The sequence below is a fragment of the Pteronotus mesoamericanus genome, unplaced genomic scaffold, assembly GCF_021234165.1.
Source record: "Pteronotus mesoamericanus isolate MK-2021 breed Mesoamerican mustached bat unplaced genomic scaffold, CSHL_Meso_final contig_73, whole genome shotgun sequence".
Lineage (NCBI taxonomy): Eukaryota > Metazoa > Chordata > Mammalia > Chiroptera > Mormoopidae > Pteronotus > Pteronotus mesoamericanus.
Genome location: NW_026555245.1, coordinates 21972751 through 21990891, shown reverse-complemented (window position 1 = coordinate 21990891; position 18141 = coordinate 21972751). Strand labels below are relative to the sequence as shown.

General features: G+C 32.9%; 1 protein-coding gene across 5 annotated transcripts in view; it reads left to right on the top strand.

The window, feature by feature from the left end:
* Nucleotides 1-18141, top strand: part of BRD10 (bromodomain containing 10) — a 110026-nt gene that overhangs the window by 59019 nt on the left and 32866 nt on the right. For 4 of the 5 annotated variants that reach the window (XM_054583109.1, XM_054583107.1, XM_054583112.1 and 1 more), the window contains 2 exons: nt 5471-5550; nt 14066-14155. In XM_054583109.1, the coding sequence (XP_054439084.1) occupies nt 5471-5550; nt 14066-14155 (170 nt within the window). The remainder of the gene's footprint in view (nt 1-5470; nt 5551-14065; nt 14156-18141) is intronic. The other variant, XM_054583108.1, reaches the window with a different exon arrangement.

Here is an 18141-nt window from a genome sequence, read left to right as displayed (position 1 = left end):
AGGTGTACAGCATAGTGGTTAGACAGTCATGTACTTTGCAGAGTGGTTCCCCCAATATTTCAAGTACCCACTTAGCCCCATACATAGTTACTCTGCTATTATTGACTATATTCCCTATGCTGTAATTTACATCTCTGTGACTATCCTGTAACTAGCAATTTGTGCTTCTTAATTCCTTTACCTTTTTGACCCAGTCCTCTAATTCTTGCCCCCCTCCCAACTCTTACTCTGTTCTCTGTATCTATGAGTCTGTTTCTATTTTGTTTTTCTTTAGATTCCACATATAAGTTAAATCAAATGGTATTTGTCTTTCTCTGACGTAATTTACTTACTACCTCGGCTTCTTAGTTCATTCAAATAGAGTGACTGCTAGAATTAACTGAGAATTCAGGACCTGAGTTAAGTGCTTGTGTGCCAACAATATGAAATTCATTGAGAATTCAAGGGTGATGTCTGTTATGCTGATAAATAAATACAAAATAAAGTGATTTTAAAAGCTAATTAGAGTAGTGCTGGAGTTGGGGTTGGGGGAAAGGAGGAGTTAAGGAAGGATTTCATTTCCTTCAAATTCCTGTTTTATGGCCTTATCAGCTTTAGATAAGTAAGGTTATTAAATCTTTCCTTATGAATTTTAAATAATAGTAAATGTGGTATATGGAGGAAAGGTACCCTGGCATTGCAATCAGTGAGTCCCTTCAAGAGGTGCCTATTGATTGCACTGTTTAGAAATCAGTTACTAATTACTAGCTACATTGTGGAGATACTAAGAATTTAATTACTTTTACCTGAATGTTGCTTGTTTAAACACCCCATCTACTTACCTATTTTTGTTAGGAGTTAGTTCTGGTGTAGCTACTGTGTAGGCACAGAAGCAAATAAAAAAGTGTTTGCTTATTTTAATTTAAAAGCAAATATCAAGTGAAAGCATGGTCATAGTTATTAAAACAAGACAATAAAATCCATGTGAGCCTCAATGACTCAAAATTTGCAGTTCAAGCATAGTATATGCATTTTATTGAGTTAGAAGTTACCTATATTACAGTTCTGTGATATGATTAAAGAGGAATGCAAAAGAAAATACAAGTATTTTGTAAACTGGAATTGTGCCTTGTGCCTTTAAGTTGAATAAAACGTTGCAATCAAATTGACTGTTATCCTTGAGGTAATTGAAACAACCAGCACAAACCTCCCAAAAAATAAAAGTCCAGGACCAGATGTCTTTACTAGTGAATTTTACCAAGCATTCAAAGATTTGATACCTATCTTCCTCAAACTCTTCCAAAATATTGAAGAAGAGGCAATACTTCCTAACACATGTTATGAGGCCAACATAACACGGATATGAAAACCTGGCAAACACAAAAAAAGAAAGATACAGATCAATACCTTTGATGAATACAGATGCAAAAATCTTAAAATACTAGAAAATCGAATACAATAATACACTTAAAAAAAATACATCATGATCAAGTGGGATTCATTCCAGGGGCACAAAGATGGTTCAGCATACACAAATTGATCAATGCAATATACCACATTAACAAAACAAAGGATAAAAGTCATATGATCTTTTCAATAGATGCACATAAAGCATTTGATAAGATACAACATCCATTTATGATTAAAACACTCAATAAAATGGGTATAGAAGGAGAGTACCTCAACATAATAAAGACAATATATGACAGACCCTCAGCCAATATCATACTTATTGGTGAAAAATTGAAATCTTTTCCTGTAAAATCAAAACAAGGAGGCCACTCTCACCACTCTTACTCAACATAGTTATGGAAGTCCTAGCCAGAACAACCAGGCAAGAGAAAGAACTAAAAACCATCCAAATTGGGAAGGAAGAAGTAGAAGCATCACTTTTTGCAGATGACATCATGCTATATATAGAAAACCATACAGACTCTACAAAAAAACTATTAGAAACAATAAATAAATATGGTGAAGTAGCAGGATACAAAATCAGTGTGCAAAAATCCACTGTTTTCCTTTATACTAGCAATGAAACTTGAGAAAGAAAGGAAAATAAAAGAATTTCTTTAGCAATTGGAACCAAAAGAATAAAATACCTAGGCATAAACAAAAGTATGTGAAGGACCTATATGCTAAAAGCTACAAAGTATTATTACTAAAAGAGATTTTAAAAGGCAGAATGGAAAGATATTCTGTGTTCATGGATTAGAAGAATCAACGTAGTTAAAATGGCCGTATTACTCAAAGCCATATACAGATATTATACAATCCCCATCAAAATCCCAATGTCACTTTTTAAAGATATAGAACAAAAAAATCATAAGATTTGTGTCGAACCAAAAAGAGCATGAATAGCCAAAGCGGTCCTGAGAAAAAAAGAACAAAGCCAGAGGTATCACACTGCCTGACTTCCAATTACACTCGAGCTATGATAACCCAAGCAGCATGGTACTGGCAGAAAAACAGGCACACAGACCAATGGAAGAGAAATGAAAGCCCAGAAATAAAACCACATGTATATGGGCAAATACTTTTTGACAAAGGAGCCAAAACACACCATGGAGAAAAGAAATCCTCTTCAATAAATGGTGCTGGGAAAATTGGAAAGTCACATGCAAAAGAATAAAACTAGACTGCAGTTGTCTCCATGTACAAAAATTAACTCAAAATAGATCAAAGACATCAATGTAAGATCTGAAACAATAATATGCATAAAAGAAAACATAGTAATAAATCATGAATCTTGATCTTACAGAAAATTCTATGAATGTGACCCCAAAGGCAAGGGAAGTAAAGGGAAGAATAAGTGGGACTATATCAAACTAAAAGGATTCTACACAGCAAAAGAAACTGATAGAACAAAAAGGCAGCTAAGCAAATAGGAGATATTTGCAAGCAGCATCTCTGACAAGGGGTTAACATTCAAAATACATAAAGAACTCACAACTTAAAACCAGACAGTCCAATTAAGAAGTGGGCAGGGGACCTGTATAGACATCTCTCCCAAAAAGACATATAAACAGCCAACATATGAGGCCTGTCCAGAAGGTATCCAGCTATGTAATATGAAAAATGGAGACATTTACTGAAGAAGATACAAGAAACATTGTACGGAGGACATTGATGCCTCAGTCCCCTTCAAAGTAGGTACCTTGGAACTTCACGCAGTTCTCCCAATCATCATCAGTTACCCTGTCATATTTTCCTGAATCTCATCAACAGTATGAAATCTCTTCCCTTTCAAAGGTGATTTTAGTTTTGGCCAAAAACTCTGCACGAGATACGATGCATGAGCAGGCATGTTGCTTTGATGAAGCTGCCAATCTCTAGTTGCCCATAGCTGCAGTCTTCTGAATTATCTGAATAGTTTCCACAGAGAAATGTTCAAGCTTAATGCCAGATTTAATGCAGATTTGTTGCTGTACTCTGTCATTTTGAATACCATGGACACACACTTCACATGTTCACTTAATGGCGTCTACCGCCCCCACTAACTAGTACAGCAAAGTTGCCATTGTTCACACCTGCTCATTCCAGTCCACTCTCCTTGGCTGCCAGGTTACACTGATGTTGCACAAACCATCTCGTTATATTAAAAACGGCTTGACTTTTTCTGGACAGATCTCGTATATGTGAAAAGATGTTCAGCTTCACCAGCTATTAGGGAAGTGCAAATCAAAGCTACATTGAGCTACTGTCTCACACCTGTTAGTATGGCTGTTACCAACAAGATAAGTAGTAAGTGTTGAAGAGGTGGTGGAGAAAAAGGAATCCTCTTTCACTGCTGATGAAAATGTAATTTGATACAGCTGCTATGGAAAACAGTATGGTGGTTCCTCAAAAAAATAAGAATAGAGTTACCATATGACCCAGCAGTCTCTCTTCTAGGAGAGAGACTACCCAGAAAACTCTGAAACATTTATCCACAAAGATATATGCACCCCTATGTTCATTGCAGCATTATTTGCTTTGGCCAAGACGTGGAAACAACCAAAGTGTCTTGATAGAAGACTGAATAAAGAAGATGTGGTACATACATACTATGGAATACTACTCAGCCATAAAAAATGAAACAGTGTCATTTGCAACAACATGAATGAGAATATTAGGATAAGCGAAATATGTCAGAAAAAGCTAAGAACCATGATTTCACACTTATGTAAGATATAAAATTGAAACTCATAGATACAGACAACAGTATGGTGGTTACCAGAGGGAAGGGGGTGAGGAGGCAGTAAAGGGGGCCAGTTATATGGTTACAGAAGATGATTTGACTTTGGTGGGTACAAAGTGCAGCATACATATTATGTGTCAGAAATAGACGCTTGAAACCTGTATGATCCTGTTAACAAGTATCATCCCAATAAATTTAATTTTAAAAAAAGGCTTTTTATGCAAGATGTTTGTATAGGAAAATGTTTAAAAAAGAGCAATCCAGGTGTATGTAGGTGTATGTACATAAAGTACTTACTCATTTTCCCTTTTGAAAAAATAGTAACTTTTAAGTTCATTTTAGCCTACAAATGATTGTGAACTAAAATTAACTTTTAAATATTTCCAGTTAATTTTTTACCTCCTTACAAAGATTATAAGCTTGAGGGTTAAACAGGGTTTCCTGTTTCCAGGGTTTCCATTTTATAATTCTTTGTTACTCTCATAAATTGTATGGTGCCATATATCATGTTTGTTGAATAATTAACTTATTAGTTGATTTTGCTAATCTCAAGTGAGGGAAAAAAAATAACACGATCCTTACTAAAAGTAGAGGTTATATGTATGTGTATTTCTCTTTTGTCAGGTTAAATATTTTGTCAGAGTAGATATACTTCAGTTTATGCTATGAATTTGATTTCTTTAAGAATATAGATTTATTTTTCCCAGTACTTTTTGATTGCACAAATAATTAGGTGCACTTTAAAGGGAAATGTTTACTTTGTTTAACCAGTTAAAACTGGTTACTTAATACTGTCAAAGGCAGCCCTTCAGGAAAGATTAGGTGAGTATAGAAATAAAGGGATAGAAAGACATTATTTCCTGAGGTATTGAGAGGATTTTTACATTGGATTGGCTAAATAGATGGTAGTCTTCAGAGTATAATTCTATGCAGGTTCCTGACTACGAAAGTTACTGTTAAAGGTAAGGTGTTTTTCCTTACGTAACCTCATTTTAAGTTGTGAATTAGATTTTACCTGAGTTGTAGTAATGCGACTTTTTTGCCTAATCATACTGCAATGGACTCTGATACTGTGCAACATATTGGACATTGTAAGTTTTCCTTATTTAAGGAAAACAGCATTTGTTAATATGTCTGTTACAGGTAGTTACAGTTTAATGTTTGCTTTTACTAGGGCTTGTTTTGATTCATCATTTTTATTTGGCTCACTAGAATCCATCTGTTATAATTTAACTTTCAAGGTTCTGTGTAATTTTTTTGTTAATGAAGGGCTATTAACAGCATTATGAAGCTTTTCTCTTTTAATCTTGAAAGGAAAAAAATCCATATCTAAAAAAGCAATCACAAAGAAGAGGAAAACTGTCACAAAGTCATCTACTGTACCAGAATTTCAGGTAAGAGTTTCCGTTTTCTCTCAACATTTTTAGTTTAATTTTTGTGTCAGTGTATTGTTTGTCAAGAAGCTGGCTAAATTTCTCTGTAGCACACAAATACTTTCAATGAAATGTTTCCAACTGTGGCTTTTTCCCTCCAAATGCAGACATAGCTAGTACTGAAGAGTTGATCTGCTAGTATTTCAAAATATTTTTACCTTCCTCTGTTTATGTCTCTGATAGTAAAAAATCTGTTTTTATATACTATACTGTTTTGTAGAAGTTGTTTTAATAGAAATATATATAAAAGTAAATGTGTGAATACAAGTCTTCCAAGAACAAATTATATATGTATATGAAAATATTGCCTAGGTAATCCGTTTTTATTTATTTTGGCACTGTAGAAATGGTAGAATTGTTAAATTGAAAAATAAGTCTTTTAACTCTTTGCTAAATATAAACTTTAGAGAGGATATTAATTAAAGGTTACTTCAGTTGTCTTTAAACACTTCTGGAAAAAGTAATTACACGATTTCGTATTATGTGAAGTTTTTGTTTGAAGCTGATGGTAGAATAAGCAAAATCTCACCCTAATTAAATAATATTTCATTTTCTCTTTTATAAAAGATATGTTTTCTTCAAGAAATAACTGTTTCTTTAAAAACTTTCTTTGTATTAGTGTGTCCAGTCCATTTCCAAAGTTTTATAACCTAATACTTCATTGCTAAAAATAAAAGTGATGTTAAAATGAGTTTCTGTAAGTCAATTCAAGTTAAAGAAGAAAATAAAGAAGCAATAACTATGAAAATGTTGATAGTATGTAATGTGAGTTTAACAGTTACATATATCAAAAAATGTAGACATCTATTTTTCAGTAAAAATCCTACTTTCGGAAATGTTTCTTTGAAAGTTAATAATTTGTAAAAGTTTAATGTTTTTAAATGAACAGTGAAAGATACTAAACATGTTTTTCTCTTAGTATTTTAAAATAGAGTATTTTTAATGACATTCTCAGGATGACGTTTTTAATATAAAATAACCTTGGTACCAGCATATTCAGAAAAAATGTGTATTTGCTTTAGAGACTTTTCTACCATTGCTTGTACATGTTATTTAATGCTATTGTATGATAGTATATCATCATTCTTCCACTGATGTCATGATAGCCTTTGCTGTTTATCCTGATCATTTATTTATTTATTTATTTACTTCCTTATTTTTGCTCAATCCCTCAAAGTATTTGTCCTGGGACTATATATCTAAGAACAGATCTGGCCTGATGTTGGTATTTGTCTCCATTCATATCTTAGTGGATGGACTTTTATACGTAAAAACTGACATAGACAGTGTTTTAAAATAAGCAAGTGGTATTCATTAGAGAAACATGAAATCAGTTTAGGAGATTGCATGACCAGCCTGCCTTTTATAAGCTAACAAAGTTAAAGCAGAAAAAAAATTCTGAGTATGTCCAAGATAGTAATAATATTGTTTCATGAAACTTTTCAATCGTGTGTGTGTCTCACTGGCATGCAATGTAAAATGTATTTCTGACCATGGTTATAAGGGAAAAAGTTTGAAAAACACTGCCTTAAGTGATGCTTTAGTCAGTTACTAACCACTTGCTTGCCACCCTCAGAAACTTAAGGTCAAAAGGACATGTTTTACTAGATTATGCTGTTTAAATAAATAAGTGAAGGGAGGGGGGGAAGAGAGAAATGAAAGAAAGACCTTTTCCTGGTTCTTGGGGGGCAGGGTGCGCGCGCGCGTGCGTGCGTGCGTGCGTGTGTTTCTAAAGTTGGGAAGTAGACTATGAAAACAGTGGTTTTTATACCTAATTTACAATCAGTGGGGGGGTTGTAGAGGGCGGGGGGGGGGTGTGTGTGGCGTGTGTGTGTGTGTGTGTGTGTGTGTGTGTGTGTGTGTGTGTGTGTCTAAAGTTGGGAAATAGACTATGACAACAGTGGTTCTTATACCTCATTTACAATTTGAATACCATGATATTAGTCATAAAGAAAATTGACGCCTGTGTCCCAGGAAATAGGTCGTTTGCTTCAAATAAGCAAAGAATAGTAGATAGTATTAGTCACCTGTAAACTTTGCTGTTACATGCAAAACTTAGAGATTTGCTTTTCAATATAATTTTATGTAAAGTTTGTTTAATTTTTCAGAAATTCCCCACATGTAAGAAGACTGATTATTATACAGGGCCTGGCACAAATAACACCCCTTTTTTTTACTACAAAATGATAAGCATGTAATCAAAAGCATATAATTCTGTAACATAACAATATCACAGACAAGCACACCATATGGCATTTTAGGTGAAATGTTCAAATTGCTGTCCATCTCGTGCAAGACATTCCCGTACCATACCAACCACACTCAAGCAGGTGTTACTTCTGCAGGACCCTGTATACTAAAGAAGTATTTCCTTTTGCAAAAACTCTAGCATTATGAAATTTAGCACCTCAGATTCTGCAAATTATTTATTTTTATAAATATTTTTTACATGTTTTAAGTATCACATTTCTAGTATTAAAATACTTTATAGAAATGTTCAGCTGGAAGATTTACTTCATCATACTTATTCTAAAAATGTCTTATTGCTTAAAATAATGAAACTGTTGGTAGGTAGATAATAGATCCCTTTTACAAAACCTGACCTATTTGCCAAAGGACTGGTCATCTTTAAAATGATAGTAAATATGCTTAGACGGAAACATCCAGGGATTAAATTGTGATTTTTTTTTTTAAATCCTTATTCATTTCAGTGAATCCTATTTTTTACCTCAGCTAAGCTAGAAATTAAACTTGATTGCCTGTTTGCTTCCAGAAGAGTCCAGGTTTATTTATATACATACCTAATATCTGTACCTCAGTTTAAGACAATAATCATCCCATCCCTACTTAAAGTATACACTGTAGGTTATTCAAATGGTAGATTGGATTTTTTTCTATATACGGTAGAGGGGCTAACCATATCTGTGCCACTTTTTCCTAAGTAATGTCAGTGGTTCTCAAACTTGAGATAGTATAAAAATAATGTGACTCCTTTATTGAAAATGAAAATGCCTGGGTTCTGTCCTTGATTCAGTGGGTGTAGCCAGGGACCACTAATCTGCATAGTGGTTAAGTATATGGATTCTGAATCCAGGCTTTTTGGTTTGAATGCCAACTTGACCACTAACTCTGTAAACTTAGGTAAGTTACTGAATCTCTTTATGTTTTCAATTCCTCATGTGACAGTGGGTAACAGTAGTAGCTATCAAAGGATTGTTGTGAGGATTAAATGATTGAGTTTACTATTTTATCTAATTGTGTTATTTATTTTTCAAATGAGCATGCCAGATTCTTCAAATAAAAAATACCATTATAGAAAAATCAGTTGAGAATTGATTTAAGAGTATGTGCTATTTGATCCTTACCACTTTTTCCAGCTACTTAAGGACTTGAAATAAATCTTACATTTGGTCAAGTTTCATAAATCATGAAATCTCATGATTAAGCCTATAAGAATTTGAAAAGTAAAAAATAAACAATATTATTTGCATCATTATATTTAACCAGAGGAAAAAACTTATACTTAGTGATATGCTGAGATATACAGTTGGTCTATAGGGGCACTTGTCAAATATTTGTAATCAGAAATATTTGCAAAAAATTGGGAAATATATTTATTTTTAGTATTTAGCATATTGATTTAAGTTTTTATATCACATTCAACAGTTAAGACTTTGTCAAATTGACTAAATTCTGTTTTTCTTCATCAGTTTTGTAATATAAGAAAGACTAATTTGAGAAATGATGTCAATTTCATTAATAAAATTTTTACCAAAAGCCTTTTAATTTCTTTAATATTTGAGAGAGAAATCTAATATATGAATTCTCTTTGTACATAATTAAAACAAAGTCATAGAAAGTATTTTAAAAACTTAGTGGGACAAGTATCAATAAGATGGGTTTTTAAAATAACTTAAGAGCCCTGTCTGGTGTGGCTCAGTGGATTGAGCTCAGGCCTGCGAACTGAAAGGTCACCATTTAGATTCCCTGTCGGGGAACATGCCTAGGTTGCAGGGCCAGGTCGCCAGTTGCGGGCGTGCGAGAGGCAACCCACCTGATGTTTTTCTCACACATCAATGTCCCTCCCTTTCTTTCTCCCTCCCTTCCTCTCTCTCTGAAAATAAATAAAATCTTTAAAAATAAATAAAATAACTTAAGAGCCTTAGTTACCATGACTCTGCTTTTCATTGGTAATGAGAATTTTTTATGTAATGCATACTTGCTCCTGTTCCATATGTGTCATTTATCATAAGGCTGTTTTGCAGAGGAAATCCAGAATTCAGCCACTAAGACTTACATTGAGTATTACTTTCAAATGTAAGCATAAACTCACTAATCATTTAATATATCTCTTTAAAAAAAAACCAAAACTGTGTCTCTCCATTTAACCAATAAAGAAACTTAGGAATATGAAATAAGTACTACCCTCAATGTAACAAATTGGAGCCAAAATTAAAATTAGTGTAACTACTTCACTATGTTAAGGACCTTTTGACTACATTAATATTTTGAATTGCTGCCTCTTAAGTGTTTGAAAATTAAAAATTCTTTTAATTTTTAAATGCATAGTGCATTGAGAGAATCATCTATTTTTAATCATGTAGCAATAAAAAATGTTTTAACTTGTTAACCAAACTTATTTTCATGTCACACACATCCTTATTTACAAGTTTTGAAGTACTCATTATTGCTGGTATGGCGATCATAAGAAGTGACAAGGAATTTTCCTGTTCTTATTTTAACTGATGTTAATATAACTTCAGTTTAAATACAATATAAATTTTGAATTTGCACCCTGCACTTAGTGTTCTGCTTACAGTTTTCATAATAAATTACAGAATTGTTTTTCTGTAGAATGAGAGTAAACATGATGCATTTCATTGGATCTATTACTTTTGACTTTTCTGCATTGTATACCTTTGCTTTTTAATGTAATTTGCTATATTGTTTTACTTTATGCTACCTTAATATCCTTTTTGGAACAAAGTACATATCTCTCAAACCTATTGAGTTTATACTCAAAGGGCATAATTTCTAGCTTGAAGTACTAAGTAAGGAATGAATTATTTTATAATTTTTCTGAGATACGCTTATGGAGTTCTTTTGATCTCTACAGGACTTCTCCCCCACTAAATACACACATTTATGCTTCTTGCGTTGGAGAGAGGACCTTTTAATATTGACCATTTAATAGAAATGAAAGGTTAGATATAAATCGAATCCTAAAACTATAATACATTTTCCGTTAGTTTTGTTTAGAAAGACCCTTAAAGAACATGACATAGTAGGAGAAGAATGAATCCTAAATTCTGTGTTTTTCCCTACCAGTGTGTCATCTTAGGTTAATAACTCTGTTAGTTTTAATTAGCATGTATATGAATTGGAAATATACCTTTTTAGTCTAGGCCAAGGTTTGGGCCAAATTACATATTTTTGATTCCTTACAGCTTGTGGCTCTCTCATGGGTTGTGTCAAATGAAAGGTTAACTTGAGGAGAGATTGTGACTGTTTTAAAGAGGTTCTTCTTATGGGATAAAACTCTTCTTGTAACCTCTGTAGTGAGACTGAAAACCCCCTCTCATGAGTGTTGGCAAGGGGATGCAGTTGTAATCTGAGCTGCTGTGGAGCTTTCCTTTTCACCCCTGAGGCCCTGAGCCTCAAATATGTTTTTCAAATTCAAGGTAATGAGAAGAAGGTTTTAATAAGGTGTTTTTCTTCGTTCAAAAAATGCACCTGTTCTCCTTATTAAGGAGAACTTTACTTACTGGATTGATTCTATTTTTAAAAGCACCATTTGAAGTTGAGTTGAATTTAAATGTCACATAGATGCCTTTACTTTGTAAAAGAGAGGAAATAGACGGTATACATGACAGAGTTGGAATAAACCAAACTATATTTTCTTTCAATAATAGTAACAAAAGTGAAATTATGTTCCTATAAAATATTTTTCTAATAGCTTAACTCTATTTTAAGTATGTTAGGTATGTATTACTAGGTTATGTAGAGAGAGGTACATATTAATATATAAAGAGTTTAAATAGTGTAGATATTAAGCCATTTTAAGATGAATAAATATTGCTAAAAATATTTTGATTCTCCGATTCAACAAAATTTATGTTTAAAAGCCATGTCAGTTATTTTAAGAACCATTTGTCTTATTGTGCATGTAATTCAGTATTCTATCTCCTGTTTGGCAATTTATCTTTCCGAATTTCCATACTCATTAGCTCCTTAGTACCAGAGGTTTCAGTAACCATGCATATTTGTAATTCATAATCACTTGGTACCTTACTGCTCAAAAGTATGATTTGCAGGGCATACCTGGGAACTCTAGAAATTCAGAATCCTAGGCCCCACCTCAGACCTATTAAATCAAAAGCTACATTTTAACAAAATACACAAGTGATTGTTATGCACATTAAAATAAATTTTGAGAAGCACTGATCTAGTACAACTAAATAACTGGGTAGGCCACTTGAAAGTTATTTTATGTAGCTCTTAGATTGTGGAAACCGTTCATCTTTGACATCAGAACTGTAATTTATTCCTTTAAATGGAATATAAATTTTAGTTGACCTCATGACTAATTGTTAAGTAAAAGATCTTTACTTTTTTTAGGGTGTGTTTAGTTGTAGGGATATGTTTTCATCGTTACTGTAAGTTTCTAAAAACTACATGCAAAATAAACCCTTGTTCTTTGTATAATGAGACAGCCAGGAGGCAAGTGAAAATTCTTCTTAGCTTTGCCATATGTGCAAATGAGAAATCTTTGCTGTGGTATTAACTAGTACACCAATTCAGTGAAAAGGGGTGTAACCATCTGCAAGTTCTGGGGCAAATTTGACATGGTAGTCATAGCTGATTATACAGTGGAAAGTTTAGTTTCCACTGAATACTTACTGAAAACCTGGTATAGGGCCAACATTGTTCTGAGGCTTTATAGATACTATAAAATTGAAGATATTATTTGATTCTAGAGGTGCTTACATAGTCAGCCACTCCACTCCTTGACTGTCCGGTTTTCTTCCATAACTCTAGATTTGGCAAATGGGAATATGTAGTTTGTAATAAATATTAGTTGCACTGTCCTGCTAATACATTGTGTTCTTTTTTCTTCTTTGGAATTGAGTTACTTAAATACATAATCCTATGTGCTTTGTCAATTCTGTGAGTTTGAACGTACATAGATATTTCTAATATTTCTGATAATGGTTAATACTTATTACTGTTTATAATACCTGTGATGAATTTTCCTTAGTCTTAGTATGTTGAAGTATATTGCCATTTTTGTAGATCAAAGGCATGTAAGCAATTTCATACAGTTCAGCCTAATAATAAAGGAAGTTTAAAGGGCTCCTCATCTCCCATTTTTGTCACTCAGTCACTAGGAATGACCTAGTTAAAACCTACTTTTCCTTTTGTCATTTTTGTTTTCTTTTAAAAGTATGCCTTCTAGAAAAACAATACCTTACACAGAAATTAATGAATGTAACAAACATGGGCTAATAAAAATTAATGGTGAATTAATAGCTTTGTAAGTATAGTATATTTTAAAAAATCATCACAGTATAAACATTACAACAAGATTTTCATTGATCTAAAACTTTTCCTCTGTGTGTGGTTGGAGTTTTGTTTTAAATGTGTTTTGTTTTAAAATATGAGCTTAAATTATTTTAGGAAAAAAGTTAATTATATTAAACTAATTGTAAAAACTCAGTATACTTTTACAAAAACTAAAATGTAGTTACTGATATTTTGTTGTTGTTGTTGTTGTTGACACTTCACTGTTTACAACTTTAGAAACAAAGCCAAACTAGTCTGATTATTAATAACTAAAACCAATTATTTTGACCATTTTCCAACATTACTAAGGTGAAATAAAATAAGCCACACAATTATTGAAAGGAAATGTGTGGAGATGGTCTTACTAAAGACTACCAAGATCATATTAAGAGTTTCATTTAGATCTTTGAATATATCATGTATAGTTTAAGTCCTTAATTAGCAATCCCAACAGCAATAATAATAGCTTGTTTAATTGTATAGTTAGCAAACCAAAGAAAAGGTATGACAGGTTTCCAGGGGTGCATTTATTCTACTCTAAGACTGCCTGATGAAGTATTTCATAAAAGGTGATTCAGTAACATGTGAAATCTAGGGTGAGTTTCCAGATCTTTGTCATTCTGGGCTGAAAGTTAAGAATGTTAAGAAAGTACCTGTATTATAAAGCAAACTGAGAGATAGGAATGTGGGATGAAACCACCAATGTTGAAATTTTAGTTATTTTTATACTAAGCCTGAAGTTCATACATCATAACAAATTAATATCTTTTCCAGTATAAACTGCAGAACTTTCTTTGGTTTTAGCTATTACAAATAATTGTGAATTCAGTGTGTGTTAAAACAACTTCTGTTACCACATTTTGGGTGTTTTATATTATGTGTTATCAAGCTGTGTTTTTGTGTTTTATTTTAGCTTATTTGCACTAATCTTGATGAACTCAGGGACTTAATCACAAAAATCGAGAATGAACTCAAAGATCTGGAAAACAGTAGAAAAAAATCGGTAGGTGTTGATCCAAAAGTTCTATCTATTATTGTCAGCATAAAAATTTATTCCTGCTTTTTTCTAAAGCCTTTTTTATCTTGTTCTCCTGAATGACATAAAAATTTGCAATGAACAATAGAAACATTGTTTCTTTTATTTCTTCTGTGTGGTCTAGTTTTCATTTTTAATACATAAAAATTATACCAGAGCAAGTAAATTAATTTTGTTTGCCTGGTTTATGTCAGGTATAATTTTAGATATTTCCCAATATACTAGTTGGTTGTTTTCTGACTGGTAGTTTTTGGGGTAATGCCTACCTTGCAAATATTCTTAATCATTATGTGCTTTCAATGGAAGTTTATTGCTTAGTAACATAAACTTTAAATTAGCTGTGACATTAATAACATGTAAGTTGTTTAATCTTGCCCCAGATGTCTTTGATACATGCCTAAAAATAATGTCTTTTTTAAGAACTTTTGTCAACTAAAGATCTTTTTTTAACTTCCTCTATATTTTCTAAATTCACAATTAATCTTTACCTTTATTTTTATTGTTCTTGAGAGAATAGAGTACAGGGGCATGTATTATATTTATTTGCTCAATAGATGGTAAAACAGTTATGTTATTTATTAAATCAGTAATACCCATTTAACTGGCATTCATAGCTTGGTTATATCACAAATTTGAAAAACAATCGCACACCAGTTAATAAATTGGGAAGGCTTTAAGCATTGAAAAAATCAATCATCACTTTTTTTAAAAGGCCCTTTGTTTTGTCCTTAAGGAATGTCATGAAACCATTTTTAGGTCTTTGTTCAGAACCTGTTAATGTAGAATTATGTATAAAATAAGGTTGGTGACACAGCAAGCTTTATATTAGAAGATTTGTAGTACTCATTACATATGCGTTTAGAAAAAACATTGGTAGCCCTCTGAAGGCAGGAGACTGAGGTATAACAAAATTACAACCTTCCAAGGTTATTTTAATACAGGAGTAAAAGAGCTGTAAGCATTTCAGAAGTCTCTTAGATGATACCCCTTTGAATATTGCTGTAATCTAACAGAATGAGTAATGTTCGTAATGATAGCCATAGTTAACAAGAAAACATGCTTGACATAATCAGTGCAGAAAATGTCATATTATAGAAATATTTCCTTAAAAATGAGTTAGACATTTATTAGATTCATGTATACACACACATACACTTTTGGTATATGGGCATTCCCTTGATGTGGAATTCCAAGAGTTTCAAAATGTACCTCTGTGATATATTTCACAGAAAACATTTATATTAGACTATTTCCTCCTCAACCAAAGTTTTAAAAAAGTTATTTGATGTTATATGCTCATAAAGGACTAATGTTCTGTAATAGGAAGGAATAGTCTTTTAATCAAGGCATTATTTATAGTTGTTCTGGGGGGTTTTTTGTGTGTTTTTTTGTTGTTGTTTTTGCAGAAGCTGTTTATTTTTTAGTGCATTGTCGATACTTCATGACTCTAAACAGAATTTTGATAAATTAATTTGCTAATTGGTTTTTATGCTGCAGTTAAACAGAATGTATGCACCTTAATTTATTCCTATAAGTTAGGGTTTTGTTTTTAATGGGTAGTTTTAAGCATATTGATTTATGTACTTATTTATGCCATGTATTGTAAGAGAAAAAGACTTCTGCACACATTCTGGAGTTTTTCTTTTTTTTTTAATCCTCACCAGATGATATGTTTTTTATTGATTTGAGAGAGAGGAAATCATCAGTGTGAGAGAGAAACATCAATCAGTTGCCTCCTGTACATGTCCCGACCGTGGATCAAAACCACAGTCTAGGTATATGCCCTGATTGGAGATGGAATCGAAGCCTTTTGGTGTATGGGACGATGCTTCAACCAACTGAGCTAAACTGCCAGGGCCATCCTAGTTTTTTTCTGTAAAGCCATTCACTTCACTTCTGTGTGGTATTGTGAGGTATAAGTATATTGCTTTCCTTCACAGGAACAAGTAGAAGAGTGAAAAAAGCATAAATTATAAACACTGAACACTCTGTTCCTTGGGGACATGTTTATCAGAAAGATTTAAGTAATATGTAGGGTTTGATTGATTAGATTTTATGTCTCTACATTTTTAACTTGTCTGTGACTCCTGGTATTTGCATATCAGTTTTTAAATATGAATTTTGGCCGTGGCTGGTGTGGCTCAGTTGGTTGGAGCGTCATCCTGTACCAGAAGGTCATGGATCTGATTCCTGGTCAGGGCGCATGGCTGGGTTGAGGATTTGGTCCCTATTCAGGGCACATACAGGAGGCAACCGATGGATGTTTCTTACTCACATTGATGTTTCTCTTTCTCTCTCTCCTTTAATTCCCCTCTCTCTAAAATCAATAAGCATGTCCTCGGATGAGGATTTTTTTAAAAATTTAAAAATGATTTCTGCCCTTCAAGAAATAGAAATTCTTGTAACTGTACTTAGTGGGGATAACCTTTTTGAGATGGGCTATTTCCCTTTAATTTAAACTGCCTAAAAGGTTTTCCTAAACAGCTTATCCCAACCACTGAAATGAGAAATAGACAGTAAAAGTTTGCATCTCAGTATCATTCTTCTTTTTTTTTTTTTTTTTTTTTACAAAAGCTAATACTGAGATATTAGTTGTAAGAATCAACTATTGAATGTTTATGTTAATACTGAATATCAGTTTGTCTGGCATCATTTCTAATAAGGTGTTCCACATAACTGAATTTCCTATATAACTGAAATTCATCATTTAATGAAAAACTTCCCTGCCTCCTTGTACAATTTTGAACACAATTTAACTGTTTCTTGATGATTTACCGGTCATTACGAGTTTCCATAAGTGTACTGAAACCCTAAAAATCTGTTAATATCAGTAATTCTAAACATTCACCAAAAGGCCTTTATGCTATATATTATGAAAGTTTTGTTTGTTTGCATTTTTGCTTTTATTCTGTCTTTTATTTCATTGTCAGCCTGTCATTTCTTGTGTGTGTCCATGTTACATGCCTGATGTATATTGTTGATTACAAAACAAGTAACGATATTTCTTGGAAGTGGGTTCATGGTAAGGACCCGAGGGACTTTCTTAATAATTAAATGCACGAACATGGTGATAGTTATAACCATTTTGACTGATTCCTTGCCTTTGGGCTTCCTTCGCTATTGCCAGACAAATGAAGTATTAATATTGATCTTCATAAAAGGATATCACTGCCGAAACTAATAGTCAACAACTTTATTATCATTGACTGTCATCTGTCTTTCTACTAAACATAGAAATTGTATCTGTGAGAGAGGATTTGGATTCCTGTAAACACCTGGCTGCTTTAGGGAGCTTCTCTGCAGGCCATTTCCAGATAGTTTTTCCTACCAAAGCAACTACGAAGAATTAACCCATTTCCTCACCTAGCTCAACATTCTATTAAAGAATACTTTCTTCCCTGGCCAAGTAGCTCAGTTGGTTAGAGCATGATCCTGCTATGCCAAGGTTGTGGGTTGGATACCTGGTCAGGGCACATATAAGATACCTGGTCAGTGAATGCATAAATAAGTAGAACAACAAGTTGATGTTTCACTCTCTCTCTTTCCCCCTTCCCTCCCTCCCTCCCTCCCCCCAATCCCTCCCAATCCCTCCCCTTTCCCCTCTAAAATTATTAAATAAATAAATAAATTTGAAGGAAAAAAATTTAAAGCTCTTATCCACTTAGAAGCTTTGTCATTGAGGTTATTCATTGTATTGGAAGATGTACAGTCTTTTAAAATCTAGATAGATCTACTCATTCTTGCAAGACAACTAGTTAACTAGTTTTATTTATGGTTAATAAAGTGAGGAGAGAAAAATGCTTTAAATTTCTTGAGTTTGCTCTAGTTCACTTGATCCCATTACTTCATTTAGGGGCTTTTTCAAAAAAGGCTCAGTATTCTATAGACCATACAGTGCTATACATAATTATCTACCTGAGATTTATTTAAAGTGGAAACAACTCACTGTGGTA